This window comes from Papio anubis, chromosome X (assembly GCF_008728515.1).
Source record: "Papio anubis isolate 15944 chromosome X, Panubis1.0, whole genome shotgun sequence".
NCBI classification, from domain to species: Eukaryota; Metazoa; Chordata; class Mammalia; order Primates; family Cercopithecidae; genus Papio; species Papio anubis.
The window spans coordinates 52,425,765-52,443,356 of NC_044996.1; the positions used below are offsets into that span (position 1 = coordinate 52,425,765).

Here is a 17,592-nt window from a genome sequence, read left to right on the forward strand (position 1 = left end):
TTGCCAGTAACTGACTCCCGCCTGTGACACCCCCTTTCTCCCGAACAGGCCTTGAAGAGGCCAGTGTGGCCCCCCCAGACCGCGGAGGGCGCATTCCAAGCGGGTACTCTCTCCGCAGTGAACCGGGAGCACTGGGGGGAGGTCTTTGCGCATGCCAGGTGCACAGACAGCGAGTTCGCCAGCCTCAGTGCCGGTGCGCCGCGGCGGGCCGGGCAGTGCCTGAAGGGCTGCGCCTCCTCCGCCCTCTTTGCCTTCGCCTCAAGTACTATCCGGACTCAGCGGCGCGTCCTCCAGGCCGCGCAGACGCTGCCCGACCCGCAGCCCTGGGCGGCTGCGGACAGTCGCGCCCGGCTAACTTTGAAGGGGGAAAACTGAGTAGCCGGGCTGGAGGGAGGGGGCTCGGGGCCGCGCGGCGCTCCCTTGGCCCCTCGGAGCCCCCGGGGCCCCCGCGAGCCCCCGCCGCGGCCGCCGCAACCTCAGCATTGGAGCCGCCGCGGGTGTCCCCCGCGCGCCGCCGGGCCGCCCTGGGCGGGACTCCTCCCGCGGCCTCCGGGGCCACGGGGCGCGCGCAACAGGCGGCCCGAGCCGGCGGGAAGCTGGAGCGCCGACGGCGTCGGTCTCGGAGGGGTGTGGAGAGGCGAGGCCAGGCAGAGCCCCGCGCAGCCATGGAGTCGCTCCTGCTGCCGGTGCTGCTGCTGCTGGCCGTACTATGGACGCAGGCAGCCGCCCTCATTAACCTCAAGTACTCAGTAGAAGAGGAGCAGCGCGCCGGGACGGTGATTGCCAACGTGGCCAAGGACGCGCGGGAGGCGGGCTTCGCGCTGGACCCCCGGCAGGCTTCGGCCTTTCGCGTGGTGTCCAACTCGGCTCCACACCTAGTGGACATCAATCCCAGCTCTGGCCTGCTGGTCACCAAGCAGAAGATTGACCGTGACCTGCTGTGCCGCCAGAGCCCCAAGTGCATCATCTCGCTCGAGGTCATGTCCAGCTCAATGGAAATCTGCGTGATAAAGGTGGAGATCAAGGACCTGAACGACAATGCGCCCAGTTTTCCGGCAGCACAGATCGAGCTGGAGATCTCGGAGGCAGCCAGCCCTGGCACGCGCATCCCGCTGGACAGCGCTTACGATCCAGACTCAGGAAGCTTTGGCGTGCAGACTTACGAGCTTACGCCCAACGAGCTGTTCGGCCTGGAGATCAAGACGCGCGGCGACGGCTCGCGCTTCGCCGAACTCGTGGTGGAAAAGAGCCTGGACCGCGAGACGCAGTCGCACTACAGCTTCCGAATCACTGCGCTAGACGGTGGCGACCCGCCGCGCCTGGGCACCGTTGGCCTTAGTATCAAGGTGACCGACTCCAATGACAACAACCCGGTGTTTAGCGAGTCCACCTACTCGGTGAGCGTGCCAGAAAACTCGCCTCCCAACACACCCGTCATCCGCCTCAACGCCAGCGATCCAGACGAGGGCACCAACGGCCAGGTGGTCTACTCCTTCTATGGCTACGTCAACGACCGCACGCGTGAGCTCTTTCAGATCGACCCGCACAGTGGCCTGGTCACTGTCACTGGCGCTTTAGACTACGAAGAGGGGCACGTGTACGAGCTGGACGTGCAGGCTAAGGACTTGGGGCCCAATTCCATCCCGGCACACTGCAAGGTCACCGTCAGCGTGCTGGACACCAATGACAATCCGCCGGTCATCAACCTGCTGTCAGTCAACAGTGAGCTTGTGGAGGTCAGCGAGAGCGCCCCCCCGGGCTACGTGATCGCCTTGGTGCGGGTGTCTGATCGCGACTCAGGCCTCAATGGACGTGTGCAGTGCCGTTTGCTGGGCAATGTGCCCTTTCGACTGCAGGAATACGAGAGCTTCTCCACTATTCTGGTGGACGGACGGCTGGACCGCGAGCAGCACGACCAATACAACCTCACAATTCAGGCACGCGACGGCGGCGTGCCCATGCTGCAGAGTGCCAAGTCCTTTACCGTGCTCATCACTGACGAAAATGACAACCACCCGCACTTTTCCAAGCCCTACTACCAGGTCATTGTGCAGGAGAACAACACGCCTGGCGCCTATCTGCTCTCTGTGTCTGCTCGCGACCCCGACCTGGGTCTCAACGGCAGTGTCTCCTACCAGATCGTGCCGTCGCAGGTGCGGGACATGCCTGTCTTCACCTATGTCTCCATCAACCCAAACTCAGGCGACATCTACGCGCTGCGATCCTTTAACCACGAGCAGACCAAGGCGTTCGAATTCAAGGTGCTGGCCAAGGACGGCGGCCTTCCCTCACTGCAAAGCAACGCTACGGTGAGGGTCATCATCCTCGACGTCAACGACAACACCCCGGTCATCACAGCCCCACCTCTGATTAACGGCACTGCCGAAGTCTACATACCCCGCAACTCTGGCATAGGCTACCTGGTGACTGTTGTCAAGGCAGAAGACTACGATGAGGGCGAAAATGGCCGAGTCACCTACGACATGACCGAGGGCGACCGCGGCTTCTTTGAAATAGACCAGGTCAACGGCGAAGTCAGAACCACCCGCACCTTCGGGGAGAGCTCCAAGTCCTCCTATGAGCTTATCGTGGTGGCTCACGACCACGGCAAGACATCTCTCTCTGCCTCTGCTCTCGTCCTAATATACTTGTCCCCTGCTCTCGATGCCCAAGAGTCAATGGGCTCTGTGAACTTGTCCTTGATTTTCATTATTGCCCTGGGCTCCATTGCGGGCATCCTCTTTGTAACTATGATCTTCGTGGCAATCAAGTGCAAGCGAGACAACAAAGAGATCCGGACCTACAACTGCAGGTAAAGCCAAGTTTTCTTTCTTTGTCTTGGATGAATAAGGTGTGTTTATCTGTGTCTCTGTGTGAAAATCCTGGTGCTTTTGTTTCCTACTTAAATGCATGCAGCATACTTGCAGTGCTTCTTTTTGTAGGGTGAAAAGTTTGTGGCAGTCCAAGTTGATCAATTCTTTTGATCTGACAATTTGCTGGAAGACAATCATTTAGTGTTTGAATGGATTCTGTCACATAATGATGATGAGCAGAAAAGCAATTACCATTTTAAAATTTGCATAGCTGTCTCCATGAAGTTATGGCAGGAAAAACAGAGAGAGAGAGAGAGAGAGGGAGAGAGAGATTGTTCATGTTTTTAGGAAAACCGCCAACTACCACAACTTGGTGTCTGGGGCACAGTGTTTTTGGGACAGGTACTGAATGAAAGGAGAGGGCGTGTTGGCAGCTACCCTGTCTTGTTGCAGTGATGAACTCTGGAGAGAGACTGGGAGTGGGAGTGTAAAATGGGAAAGGGAGATTAGGGGGAGGAGAGAACAGGAGTGTGTGGAGATGCAGGTGATTAGTGGTTTTTAGTTTATTCTTGGCTTGTTTTTATCTAGTCCCCAAACATCTGGCTATATAAAGTGAAATTCTGTCAGGCATCTGTATGTTTTCAAATATCTGGTTGGTAGTGTGGAGACCAAACATCCCAATGAGGAACAAGACTTTGCATCCAGATGTTTCAGTAAAAATAGCAATCTTCTAGCGTTGATGATGCTTTCCTCTAATGTGAGGCTGTGTTGTGGCATTAAGATCTGGTTGCTACCAGTGGATGTCACTGTGGGCTATTGTGTTACAGTTTCTCTTGAAGTATGTGCAGGATGTGTGTGTGTGTGTGTGTGTGTGTGTATGTGAGGGGGGAGAGAGGGATAGAAGGGGGAGGAGAAGGGAAAAAAAGGAATGTGGAAGCACAGTATTTTTAAAAAAGATTTCCTGATAAGCACATTAGAAGGTCTTACTGAACCCCTTTCTTACATTTGGATAGAGCACATAAGTCTAAGCATTTCTAAAATCCTAGAATCCAATTTAGAATAATACATGACATTTTTTTTTCCAGCAGTGTCTCATCGAAACAGTTGAAAAAAGTTGTTTCTTTAGTTTGCTGAAAATGAATGATGCTGCTATTTACAACCAAGGTGTGTGTGTGCTTTCCACACACCTACACATCAGTGTGTCTTTTGTGCCATTTGTGTCTGCATGTTAATCAGTCAAAATATGTTCCTCTGGTTCAGTTTGTATTTGACACCGTCTGAAATGCACACTTCTGTGAATCAGAGCCCCCTGAATATGTAACAGCCATGCAATTATTGTTTCCCTTTTACTATTCTCTGCGTTACACAAGTTAGTAGACAAATGCTAACCACACATGAATATCAATCAGGTGCCATAAAAGAGCAGCTGCAATGCCTCATAAATGCTTTAATCCTGTTACTAGTGAAATGGCCATGACTTTTCTTTCCTTCAGCACCAAGTCATTTCAGATGGGAGAAATGGAAATTAGTATTGCTCTTACCTTTCAAACCTGTGACTGCTAGTGGCGATTTTTATAGGAGAAAAATGTGGGGTCAATAAAATTTTATTTATATGGAGATAATTATGGAGAGGACTCTTTTAAAGCCATTTTCTCAGCATAGAAGTAAATGCATAAGATGCTTTCCTTGATGAAAAAGAAATTAGCTTGAAATAAAGATCTTGAAGGCTTTGCCACCTCTTGGTGGTGTATGAGTAGAAGTGAGAGCCCTTTCTGAGAACTTGCCAAGGAGATGATTAAACAGGAGGAGAGCATCCAAATATTGAAAAAAAAGAGTAAATCTCAGTGCTCTCCAACTTCACCCAAATGTGTATTTTGTGAAGCACTCTGTTTCCTGTGATGGTTTGGGATTAATGAAGTACAGTATAATTAAATAATTGGTCAATACAGAAAGGGCTGCACAATGAATGCTTCAGCTGAATAATTTGATGGGGCGTTGCCAAACTTACTCATCTTGGGTAAACAAAATGATTAAAATTTCCCATTGATTCTGTAAACAGATTAGAATAGAAAATCAACCTTAGTACTAGGGTTTTGGGGATTTTATCTGCTCCCAAACCCCAGTAGTACCAGTTTGCCATCACTGCAAATCTGCCTGAGCACAGAGCGAAGGGGTGAGGGGAACTCAATTGCTTAGCTCTAGGTAGATCCTGGGGACAGAGCAAGATTTTGCCTCTGTAGATGTGCAGTCTCCCTATCTGCTCAGACTTTTTAGAGACCTAAAGTTCAGGAGTGTGTCTTTCCATGTGATTAGGCAGAGGTTTCTTTTGCTAAGCCTCTGCAGAACCTCTTCCTGAAATGCATTCATTTATGAGACTTGCGAGATGATCTGCAATTGCTGCTTGAATTGGGCTCCCTTTTTGTATTCAGACAATTAGCTTTGTCGAGTGAAAATAAGGCACAGTCTTTCCCTTGTAAAGATCAACCCGTATTATTTATTAACCCTATTGTTTTGCTGATTATTACCCAGAAATCGAATTTCCAAAAAATAAACTGCATCATTATGTGCAAAGTAACAAATGACTTTGAGAATCTGGCTACATTTAAATGTATTTCTTTTGATAAGTCTCTTAATGCTTGGTGTCTTTGGTGCACGTTGCTGGGTCTGTGTCAGTGTTAATTAAATTGAGCTCTTTATGTTCCAGTTGCAGCACAGCTGCTTGTAGGTACACCTGAATGGAGAAGGATGCTGAATGCACTAACCTTTAAATTCCTTTGCAGTAATTGTTTAACCATCACTTGTCTCCTCGGCTGTTTTATAAAAGGACAAAACAGCAAGTGTCTGCATTGCATCTCAGTTTCTCCCATTAGCGAGGAGCAAGACAAAAAGACAGAGGAGAAAGTGAGCCTAAGGGGAAAGAGGTAAAAAGGCATTTCCCCTCATTTAAATGGGTTTGGCTATTAGATTTTTCTAGGAGAGGAGGGGGTCGGGGGGAGAGTAAAAGGGAACTGGGCTAGGGCAGGGAGGAGGGTGTGGAGGAGACGTGAAAGAATGGGGTCTGATCTCCTACCCCAGTCCAAAACTGATCAAGTGAGTCATAGAGGAAGCCGACTGAGGGCGTGTGCCACATGGCAAATGCCTGGAGGAACTGGCAAGCGGGGAGGGGGGGAGGCGGGTATTTTTTATCTTCCTCTATCTCCTCTTTGGTGACTTGCTTTGTATTTCACCTAGGAGTTCCTTTTGGTTCCAGGGAAGCTCCAGATTTGAGCATTTTCATGCTTTCTCTCCCATAGGCTCAACTTTCCCTGTCCCCACACCCGTGCTCACAGGCCACTCACAATGAAAAATTCCAAATCCAAAGTATAGAAACTTTTTTAGGGGGATTGGTGGGAGGTTACTATGTTTAATATGAAAAGTTTATGGCCCTCAGCTTGTTTTCCCATGTAAAAAGCACAGGGAGAAACCCGATGATGTAATGCGCCAGAATAAGGAGCTGGAGCAGAAATGGGGTGCAACCCTCTGGGGTGCTTAATGTTTATTAATCAGTGCATGGTTTGGGAGGGTGTTAGTGATTCATGCTGCCTTTTCTGTCACATAGAATTGCTGAGTACTCCTATGGGCATCAAAAGAAATCAAGCAAGAAGAAAAAAATCAGTAAGAATGACATCCGCCTGGTACCCCGGGATGTGGAGGAGACAGACAAGATGAACGTTGTCAGTTGCTCTTCCCTGACCTCGTCCCTCAACTATTTTGACTACCACCAGCAGACGCTGCCTCTGGGCTGCCGCCGCTCTGAGAGCACTTTCCTGAATGTGGAGAACCAGAATACCCGCAACACCAGTGCTAACCACATCTACCATCACTCTTTCAACAGCCAGGGGCCCCAGCAGCCTGACCTGATTATCAACGGTGTGCCTCTGCCTGAGGTGAGTGCAGCTAAGTGGCTCTGTGAGGTTCTCCCAGACCTCCTTCTTTAGCTGCTTGCTGGATACCATAAGCTGCTGTGCTGGCACATCCTCTGGCAGGGGTGGGGGGAATTTTTCTGCTTATGCCTATTTTCATACTAAGGGTTTGCTACCAGTGCTTCTTGGAGCAAATGGTAACCCAACATACTGGGCCTTTGTGTAGGTGTGGGTGTTGGAATTGGCAACTCAAAGAGTCTGAACCCTTGAAATCACTGTGTGATATCCTGGCATAACTCAAGTTTGCTCCACCTGTTGCAAATATAGCATGCTTGACAGCCAGCAGTACCAGTATGCCAGTAAAGTGGCTTAGAAAGAGTCATCAAGTAGTGTTGAAAATGGATGAAACCCTCTAATGCCCTGGGACCAGTTTTCCAGTGTGAGAGTGATTCAGCCTCCTAAAGCCCCCATTTGCTTTTTCTTTCGTCACATCACTGTTCTCTAGCATTTTGGTGAGATATGGATGGACTGGTTAAAAGGAGGCAAAGCAAAAAATTAAAAAGCCACTTTGCCATTTCTTAGCAGTTCTAGTGGTAACATTTGATGGTTGAGAAGATTGAAACTGTCATTATTGCTGAAAATTTAAGAATTAGTTGACTGGTTGCAGTGGCTCTCACCTGTAATCCCAGTACTTTGGGAGGCCGAGGCAGGAGAATCCCTTGAGCCCGGAATTCCAGATCGGCTTGCCAGCCTGGGCAATATAGTGAGACCTCGTCTCTAACAACGAAAAAAAAAAAAGAGAATAAGAATTATCTATGCATTCGAGTTAGCTCTGTTTCTCTTCACTAGGAATGAATGATTTTAAGTAGATTTTTTTTTTTTTTTTTTTTTGAGATAGAGTTTCTCTCGTTGCCCAGGCTAGAGTGCAATGGTGCAATGTTGGCTCACCGCAACCTCTGCCTCCCAGCTTCAAGCAATTCTCCTGCCCCAGCCTCCCAAGTAGCTGGGATTACAGGCATGCGCCATCACGCCTGGCTAATTTTGTATTTTTAGTAGAGACAGGGTTTCTCCGTGTTGGTGAGGCTGGTCTCAAACTCCTGACCACAGGTGATCGGCCTGCCTTGGCCTCCCAAAGTGCTGGGATTACCACCGTGCTGGGCTTAAGTAGAAATATTTTTAAAAATGTGATGTGGTCAGATGTTTGCTGGCTATTGAAATATTTCAGGGCAGTAGAGTGGTATATGGATGATGGCTGGTGGGTAGCTGGGTGGAAGGCTATAAATAACATTTCTTAAGTTGATTTCATTTTTCCATGAATTGCTTAAGTCCCTCTTTGGTTAGAAATTTGATGCCCTGGAAGGCATATGTCCTCTTCCAAGCTACCAGTGAAAAGAATACTGCACACTTGGAGATCTCTTTCACATCTTTCAAAGCACCTTCCCAAACATTGTTTTGTTTGATCCTCACAATCAGGTATCTTGATAGGTTGCCCTTCAGTAGATGATGAAACAGAGGTCCAGAGATGCTAAGAGACTTACTCAGACTCACAAAGCTGGTCATCAAGAGAGGGAGGACCAGACTGAAGGACTCCATATTCCCTGGCAAATGTGATTTCAGTGACACCTTCCTGCCTTAAAAGTAATTCAACCTGACATACCCAGGCTATGATGCATACATAAAATGGCCTCATAGTATTTGTGTCAATTTTGTAGGATAAGGGGTCTTAGGACCACTTACATTGATTGCTTCTTCTAGTTCCTGAACAATAATTCTCATCAGAATTAATGGGGCCGAACACCAGTGCTTTTGATGAGTAACTGATGGTATTCTGCCAGCAACAAAAGCACCAATATTTTCTATTTATAACTCTATAAATAAGGATTTTTTTCGAAAGTCCAATATTGTGCTAGGTAAACTTAGTTATAATTATCAATGTTAGTGAATACTACTAAGGCCTAGACCGTAGACTACTTGGAAGACTACTTGTGGATCACCAATAGCTCAGCAATAGAAAGTGAGAGGTAGTGGTGTGTAGGGGAATCAGATTGATCATGATTTTGAAGCCAGGGATCACTGCTTGCTGTGGAACCTAAGACTCTTTCTTTATCTACAAAACGGGCATACCTGTCATGCAAAGTTTTTCCAAGATGACTTGTGTAGTGTAGGAGGTCCAACTCATTGATGTCCCCAAAAGAGTAGACCTCTTCATCAGACAGTTGGAGAATCAGTGTTACAATGGCTTGCACTACTGATTGTGTCTCCCTAGGCACTTGTAACCAAAGAGGAATTTAGGCTGCTTCTATACAGGTAAGTCCTACAAAGTGTTATGGCCATACTATTCATATTGATCATTTAAACAGTAGAGGTGAAAGATGCCAAAGTTGTGGGTTCAGTTGTTCACAAGTAACAGCACTGTTACTTGTGGAGATGGACAAAAGAGTTGAATCCGGAGGACTTGGTGATCACTTAAGCAATCATTCCAAGGTACTAGATAAATGTGAGTTCTGGTGTCTATGAAATAGATGGAGAGGACAGAAAACATATGACTACATCTGCTTGGTTTACCTAAGACTTAGTATCATTTCTGGGATTCTTCCATGGGCTGAATGAAACAAAATATTGCTTCAATTATTTAGAAAAGCCATTTAAAATCTCAGTTCTGATCCTGTCTCTGACTCACAAAGCCAGATGCTTTTCCTTGGTTAACAAAATTACACAGTTTTGGTGTGTACAGCTGGTCAGGGCCAAGACAGTGTGTACTAGACATAGTGAGGCTGTGTGTATTTCTAATATTTAGTCCCTCCTGGAGAATTCAACTGGCAAACCCATTCAGAAAGGAGAGAGGCCCACTTACAGCCAAATATATACCAGGCCATTTAACTTGAATCAGTCACAATGCCCTGCATAGGGAAAATGGCACTTCTCATTTTCTTTTATACCAAAGGCCACTGGACTTGGTGGAATACTTAGGTTCAATGAAATCTATAGAAGAGCAGGGATGATTGATTCATTCATTCAACTGATATTTGTTGAGCCTACTCTTTGTAAGGCACTGCTCCAGGCTTTGGCATTAGAGAGATGAAAAAGACAAGAAATGCACATTCTAACGTGAGAGACAATCAAGTAAATAGGTGATTTGCAATATAGAGTAATAAATGCTAATATAAGGTGCAATGGGATATTCTCCATTGCTAGGATAATAACATCTTGATATATTTCTTACATTATCTTTATATTTCCCTAATTAATTAATCCATTCAAGAAAGCAACGTTTATTAAGCAATTATAGCACAGAATGATAAGTGCTATGATGTGGCAAATATAAGATTCTATAGAAATTTCTCTATTAAATCATATTATGTTACTTACATTGTTCTTTATATTATTTCATTAAATAATTCTTTCATTTGTTCATTAATTTATCCCATTACCAGTTATTATACATTTAGAATGTGCCAGATAATGTACTATTTCCTGAGGATCAAAAATAATAAAACACTTGTTTCTTGACCCCAGGGAGCTTACAGAAAGACAAGTAAACAGGTAATTTCAATTCAGAATAACATCCTATTCCTGAGCACATGTTACATTCTTACTCTCCAGGTTGGGACAAAAGGGCACTACCTAGTAGGTTCCTCTGTTGGATTACCTGTGTCAAACCCATTCCCTTTATGAGCTGTAGATCCAGTTACAGGGCTTACTCTCAAAGGGATTATAGACGAGTCCACTCAGACCTGTTGTATGCTAGCTGTACTCTATCACACTTTGAAATTTGTCACCATGGCATTAGATCAAGTCAGTAAGCATTGTTGGAGTATCTACTATGTGCTCAGCTGTGTGGCAGGGACCATGGAGATTCCAAATAAGTTCAAGACGTAAATTCTGCCCTCAGAGAGTTCACAGTCTAGTTGGGGAGCTAAGCTCACCCACAATGATTTCACTGGCAAGCAGTACAAGATAGTTTCTGATCACCTGTCGCTTTGTAGACTCCTAAGAACTCCTTTCTCTTCCTTTCATGGCAGCCTTACATTTTATGTAGGTTTGCCATTGAACCCTCAAAATTTAGTGCTGAATGGAAGATAGCTCTTGTATCAGTGTCCAAACCTAGCCACATCTGAACATTGTTGGCTCTAGAAGCTAATAGAAATACGACTTTGAATGCGGTTAGGTAGACAAGGTAAAGGGAATAGAACATTAGTCAAGAATTGGAACTCAGTTTACAGTATTGCAGAGATAATCTTGTGTAGAATTGTATATCATTATTTACTTGTCCTCTGATGTTGGCTGGGAAATCAGCTGTGTGGATTTTGTGGTTTTTGTACACAAATTTGAGGGGCAAAGTGGAGGATGCCTTTGCTGTTTACTGAAGACTTTTGTAGAATTAGTGATGTCAGGTATCTTTTACATATTTTAAACTGAAAGGCGAGGTTTGCATTCCTTGGTATCCTGGTTTATTTTACTCATAGACTTAGTGTATATGTGAATGAATTAGACGGGGTGTGTGTGTGTGTGTGTGTGTGTGTGTGTGTGTATGAGGGAGTAGAAAAGAGTGAAGAGAGAGGAAAGGAGGTTGAAAAAGAAGGAAAATGGAGAAGAAAAATAGTAGGTTTATCAGTTTGCTAAGATCTTTCTAAAAATAGTCCAAGTTTTTTGAGAGGCTCCTTAGTATGGCAAATACTTTTTCTTCCAGTCTTATGGAATGGAGACATGCCTACTGGTGCCTCTGGATGCTGGAAAGTGTTATTCCTTTGTACAACAGCGTTGCTGCATTACCATTTTTGTCACCTGGGTCCAGTCATTATTGGAGGAAAAAAATGCAACTCATTGCTTGTACTGGAAATGGAGACTTGGGTGAGACTTCTTCCTGCTTCCAGGAGGGGTGAAATGGCCCAAACACCCAGTGTCTTTTGTGCAGTATTTTTAAATTTTAGTTTTCTGATGTTGAATGTTTCTGAGCTGACAGTTCTAACGGAGTGATAGGAGGTAAAAACTTAGAGAATTACAGTCATAGTTACGTAGGGATTTAAATTTTGGTTTCAATCTCAATCATGAATTCTATTTTCTACCTTTCATCAGGAAACTGTAGTTTCTTTGATATGAGGCATCTAAGGGTTGTGTGTGCATGCTCTGCTATAGTCACTCATGCAACAGTCTTCATAAGTAGCGATGTAGTAGCCGTGGAAGAGTTTGCAGAACAAGAATGTGTGTGGTAGCCAAATTGAATGCTTCCAATTATCCTACAAAAAGTCTGAATGCCTGGTCATCTTAGTGGAAATAATGAAAATAAAACATTAGTTAGGCTTTTAAAACAAATAGTCCAGTACACTTTAGTTCCTAAAACAGAGTTTTAAAGTTAGAGATTTGCAGTGACTTAAATGAAATTCTGGGCTAAATTAGACAGCCACAAACCTATCAGGTAGTAGATTCAGAAAGCGCTAAAAAATAATAGGTATAATAAGACTGGTTTGGATAGCATGGAAATGACACAAAGCATCACCTCTAATTAAAACAAACCAACAAACCCTTTAGTGCACATCTTGTTTGTTTCCTTATTACAGCGGGGTCTTATAATCGTTTAAGTCCTATCCCTAAGGGTCAAAATAACCCTGCAGGAGAAAGCAATGAAAAACAACTCAGCCCACATCTTTTCAAGCATTCTCATTTCAGTTTTCTTCAAAAATCAAGGACTCCATTTCTACCAGCAGTCATTCTAGGGCCACCCATTGCCTACATTGTATCTTATTGGCGTGTTTCACCTCTAGCTGAGACAGCCAGTTTCCCAGCGGGGATGGGCTTGCAAGATGTGTTCCAGAATAAACTGTTCCTCTGTTGTCTCCATGCAACTGCCACAGAACTGCAGAACTGAGTTAGTTTACATTAGTATCTGCTAATTTATTATTATCATTCCTTATTGGCAATTAGCTGGTTACCTTAGAGATCACCTCTCTCCCCGTACACCTTCGCTAAAGTTGAGCTCAGCCAGAGCTCTTGCTAATGATCCTGAGATTTTTTCTCCCTAAGGGGCTGGAGGCAGGACATTTTCCAGAGAGGGCCCTAAGGCTTTGGAATTCGCCTTATCAGAGGACCACTTGTTTTGGGTCCAGGTGGCTCCACCTGGTTTTTTCTCTGATTGTCAGTCAGACTTACAAGGTGGGGCGAGCTGCAGACCTCTCTCTCCCTAACCTTGCCCCAGCCTGTGCTGTGGCTTGAGCTTATTGTGCCCAGGGCAGAAGCTAAGGGTTTAGGGGATTGCTAGTCAGGAATTAGGGAACTAAAAAAGGATGAAGTCACCTCCTGGCAAAGCTGGAGTCTTTCAGCTGTGGCAGTGCTGTGGCTTTTAGGCGTCTGCTTCAAGTTTCAGATGTTGACCCCTCTGCATGTGTACCTCAGCTTCCAGGATTTAGGGGAGGCCAAGCTTGGTTGAATCGAGTGTCTCAGATGTGGGTAAATAAAGTCGTTTTTACAAGAGGCCTGTGTGTGAGAGGTGGGAGGCTGGCTCTGGAGCAGCCATTTTCCCCCACGGAGAAGAAGCTTGATTTCTTGATGTGTGACTGGCTGGCCTTTGATGTGAGCCTCATTTACTTCGAACAATTGAGAGGCTTGAAGTGAAAATCCCAGAGGATCAGTTGTTTGCAGAGGGAAATGCTCTTCAAGTTACATTTCCTATTTGGCTGCTGTGTAGTTAGAGTGGTTTTTGTGTGGGCTGCATAGTGGGGTCACTCAGCTTCTGGTCGGTGTACCCAGGCTGCTAGCACCTCCCTGTGCCCCCTAGGGGAATGATGAAGAAAATTCCTGCAGCTGTGGGGACAGCAACTCCGCCAACTCCGGGAGCTTGAGCTCCTATGCAGAAACCTTACTTGTTATCATTAGGCATATTGGTTAGGACCACACAGCTCCACAGCATTTCTAGAAGAGCTGTCAGAATGGACCAGTGTTTCCACTCTACAGTGATGAAAATAGAAAAGGCAAATGACTTACCCAGGCACACAACATTTGCAGCCAAACAAGCCTCCATTTTGCTTCATAGTAGTTCCTCTGGTGCAGCTTCCAAGCGTTTTCTGTCACTTAATGAAAAACCTGACAGGACTCTCCAGGAGGACCTGCGGGTATGCTTTCAATGGTAGCTGTGTTCCTGAAAAGCTGGTCAGCCTAAGAGTGTTTGTTTTGTAAATTAGACCCCATGCTAATCACAGCAGTGGAATTCTGTATTTAAAGAAAGCCTGTGGTGGATCCTTTCATAAAGAAGAGTCCTTATATAATGTGAATAATCAACTCCTAACTGATTTCTTTTGTAAGTCTGGATTTTCACATATCTTGTTTGCTTAAAATTAGATTCCTCAAATTGACAAGATTTACAAAACCTTTGAAAGGTGGGCCAATTCATTTTTCCCTTGATTGAAATCTGGCCCTTGAATCCTCACTGGTTAGCCTTCCTGTTTGAATTTTACTTAATTAAACAACTTGCAACTATGTAATATTTAAAATATAGTGTCCAGAAAAGATGGGTACGAGCCATTGAAATTTAACAAGTATTAGCATTTAATATTTGCTCCAGATTCTTAAAAAATGAAATAAAATATGACAGCTGCCACCTTCCCATCCTTTTCTCTCCACTGTTTGTAAACCCTTGACTCAAAGGACAGAAGCCCATCACGAATGTTTTTTTTGTTGTTGTTGTTTTGTTTTGTTTTTTGTCTTCACCTCTAGAGCTTGTTCCTGAAAAGAGATGGCTTCCTCTTTGCCGTCTCAGATTCCGAAAGCTCCCCAAGTCAGTGAGGATTTCCTGTATTGGGTAGAGCCTGGGAATTACTTTGGAAAATGAAAGAGCTCTCTTAGACTTTCCTTTAAATTCAGTATTTGGGGAGGGAGAAAAATCACTTTTCAGAATGGGGGAAAAATGAGAATGAGAGTGAGATAGACAAATTGACAGACACATGTTAGGACCAACTGCCTACAGAATTTTGAGCAGACCCTTTGGGACTGAAGCAGGCAGGAAGCTTGGTGTCAAATCTCTGTTCTCCTTGAGCTCTGTTCATGGGCTAGCACCACGGCTTCTTTTTGTTGTTGTTATCGAGACGGAGTCTCGCTCTGTCACCCAGGCTGGAGTGCAGTGGTGTGATCTCGGCTCACTGCAACCTCCGCCTCCTGGGTTCAAGCGATTCTGCTGCCTCAGCCTTCTGAATAGCTGGGATTACAGGCATGCACCACCATGCCCGGCTAATTTTTTTTTTTTTTTTTTTTTTTTGTATTTTTAGTAGAGACAGAGTTTCACCGTGTTGGCCAGGCTGGTCTCGAACTCCTGACCTCAGGTGATCCACCCGCCTCTGCCTCCCAAAGTGCTGGGATTATAGGCTTGAGCCACCACGCCTGGCTGCACTGCGGCTTCTTAATGTCAGATGCTTAAGCACTGCCTTGATGTGCATAGTCTTCTGATGCTCCATTAAGTCTCTGAGTGCCAGGGTGGCCAGTTTTCAGTTTCTCCCACTGGGCCCCATCTGGCCGCTGTTCTGTGGCAAGCTGCTCTCCCTCACTGCCACCAGCACTGGCCTTGGCGGTCTCTGCCTTCTGGATTATTTTCGCTCCCAAATCTGATTTCCAGAGCATGAAGGGCACCTCTTCTCAGATTGTATAGTTTGCTCTTCTGAGCAAAATGGATTCCCTGTGTAAGCTGACAGGAAGAAAAGTTCAATCCAAAGGCCAGATCCCTCTTCAGGGGAGAGAGTGTGTGTGTGTGTGTGTGTGTGTGTGTGTGTGTGTGTGTGTGTATGTATATGTGGGAGAGGGAGGGGGGAAAGGAGAGAGAGAAAGAAGCGGGAGGGAATAAAATGAACATTATCTGCTTCTCTCATTCACTTTTTTGCCTCTGTGATGATGGAGCCTTTACTGGCTGGGCTGACTGTACACATGTCTATGATATTAGGTCCTCAGAGCCCCCTTCCCAACTCTTTGACATTCTGCTGGTTGTCTCCCTGAGGAAATGCTCATAAGCTTAGTCACAGCAGGCTGTGATCCCCCAAATGTGAGACCATGACACCCCAATTTGATATAGCTCAAGGATAGATATCTCAGAGACTCTTTTTAATTGAGAACTCGGTGAGTAGGAAGCAGCCGAATAATCATTGCTGTGCATACAACTCAGCTTAAGAATACTTTATAGTGCATATTTTCAATTTATTAGAAATTATTTTCTGAGGCTTGCTTTCTCTTTTTGTTTCTTTTGGGCACAATTCTGTATCAAGCTTTCCTCTTCTTTAATTCTCTTGGCTTGAGGGAGTCTGCTTTGGGCTGCCTATGTATACAGGTCGTTTGCTATAAAACCGTATCTTTTCTAAGTGAGAAGAATGGACAGGGAGACCCTGTCAAACTGTGTTCAGAGGGATTGGCTTAACCTTTAAGAGGCTTTTTTATAACTAAAAAGGTCCATAATCTAGCATTCATATTTGAAACTTGACATACTTGAAGGAGGCAGGGCTCTGGAGATACAGGGATGAACAGAGGCATATGGCTACAGGTAATGGTGAATGGCTTGTTGGAAGACTGATTTCCTCCTCTGTGCAGCCAGGCACAGAGGCCACAGTAAGGACACAGACACACTGCACTCATAAGATTGGCATCGACTATGAGCTTGCTGTACTGATCATTTCTTTAATTAGTGCATTTCCATTTTTTCAAGTATAGACTTTTGAGTGATGGAGTATGCTAATGGTAACATTTGTTCCTAAAAGTTTAGAGGAGAGAAGACGATGGTATTAGTACTAAATATTGGTTTTTTTCGTAGTGAAGATTTTGCCTGATTTTAAAATTGCAAAATAATTTTATGATAGTTATGGCTCTTTGGAAACAAATCGCAAATACTACATATGAAACACCAATTTTCTATGTGGCTTGTGCACTTACTAATGGCATATGTGTACTTACACTTCTAGTTCATTCTAATTTTGCCTTTACTGGTAATTCTTTAGAAATAGAAAAAGAGGTGTGCTTTGTTGCAGTAAAAATATAATAATTTCCTGAAACGGAAAGAAAGCTAACCTGCCTTTGCAAAAACTCTGCATTGTGTAGTGGCCTGATGGAGCAAAACCTTATAAAACTGGTAAGCTATAAATACCATGGCACTGGGCATTGTTGGAATGACATCCGGGGCTTGGTTTTTGCACATCTGATCACCAGGTACCCTCAAGAGGAGATCATGGAAGGTGGAGACAAATCCGTACCTGTAAAGGTTTGTGGCTGTGCATGGTGTCATATTTGGAAGTATGGGATCAAATAAATATGTGTGATGTTTGCAACACTTTGCTCTCCTCACTCTTTGAGCCTAGCAAACTCTATCAGGACAGTTTTCTCTAGTGTGTGAGTGAGCCCAAGTGACTGTATCATCAAAGATAACCATCTAGAAATCTGCAATTCTGAGGTAGGGGAGGAGGTCACTAGCAAAACAGATGAAACAACCACGTAAAAAAGAAGCTTTAGTTTGTTGAAACCTGTTATTACTAGGGAAATCAGAACCCAAGACATAGAGAATTCTGAAAATTCCAGAGAAATGCCGAACTACACCAAACCTGCAACAATATGTGAAGAGATTGGGTTAGGGGATCTCCAAGTTGTCTTTCAGCTCTAGGTGTAAATGTGTCAATGTTTGCTGCATTGGTTTGAAGGGCTTCATATAGCTGCCTGCATTAAAGTTTGAGTCCATGTGATGACAATGGTTGCTCTGTAGGTGATATTGAAGACAGAGGACTTAGCTATGGCAGGTGACACAATAGGTACAGCACATTAGCTTTCAATGAGGACAGCATATTCTGTGTATAATCTGGGTTGTGAGTGTGCATGCCAAAACTCAGAGCCTCTCTGTTCAAATATGTCTTCCTGTCCAATGC

At 45.0% G+C, this 17,592-nt stretch overlaps 1 protein-coding gene across 4 annotated transcripts in view; it reads left to right on the plus strand.

Moving 5' to 3' along the window:
- Positions 1–597: 597 nt before the first annotated feature.
- PCDH19 (protocadherin 19) overlaps positions 598–17,592 on the plus strand; it is a 114,276-nt gene continuing 97,281 nt past the window's right edge. For 2 of the 4 annotated variants that reach the window (XM_017954249.3, XM_017954250.3), the window contains exons 1-3: positions 598–2,812; positions 5,594–5,734; positions 6,412–6,739. In XM_017954249.3, coding sequence (XP_017809738.1) covers positions 666–2,812; positions 5,594–5,734; positions 6,412–6,739 — 2,616 coding nt within the window. In that variant the 5' untranslated portion in view covers positions 598–665. The remainder of the gene's footprint in view (positions 2,813–5,593; positions 5,735–6,411; positions 6,740–17,592) is intronic. The other 2 variants (XM_009197915.4, XM_009197916.4) reach the window with 1 other exon arrangement.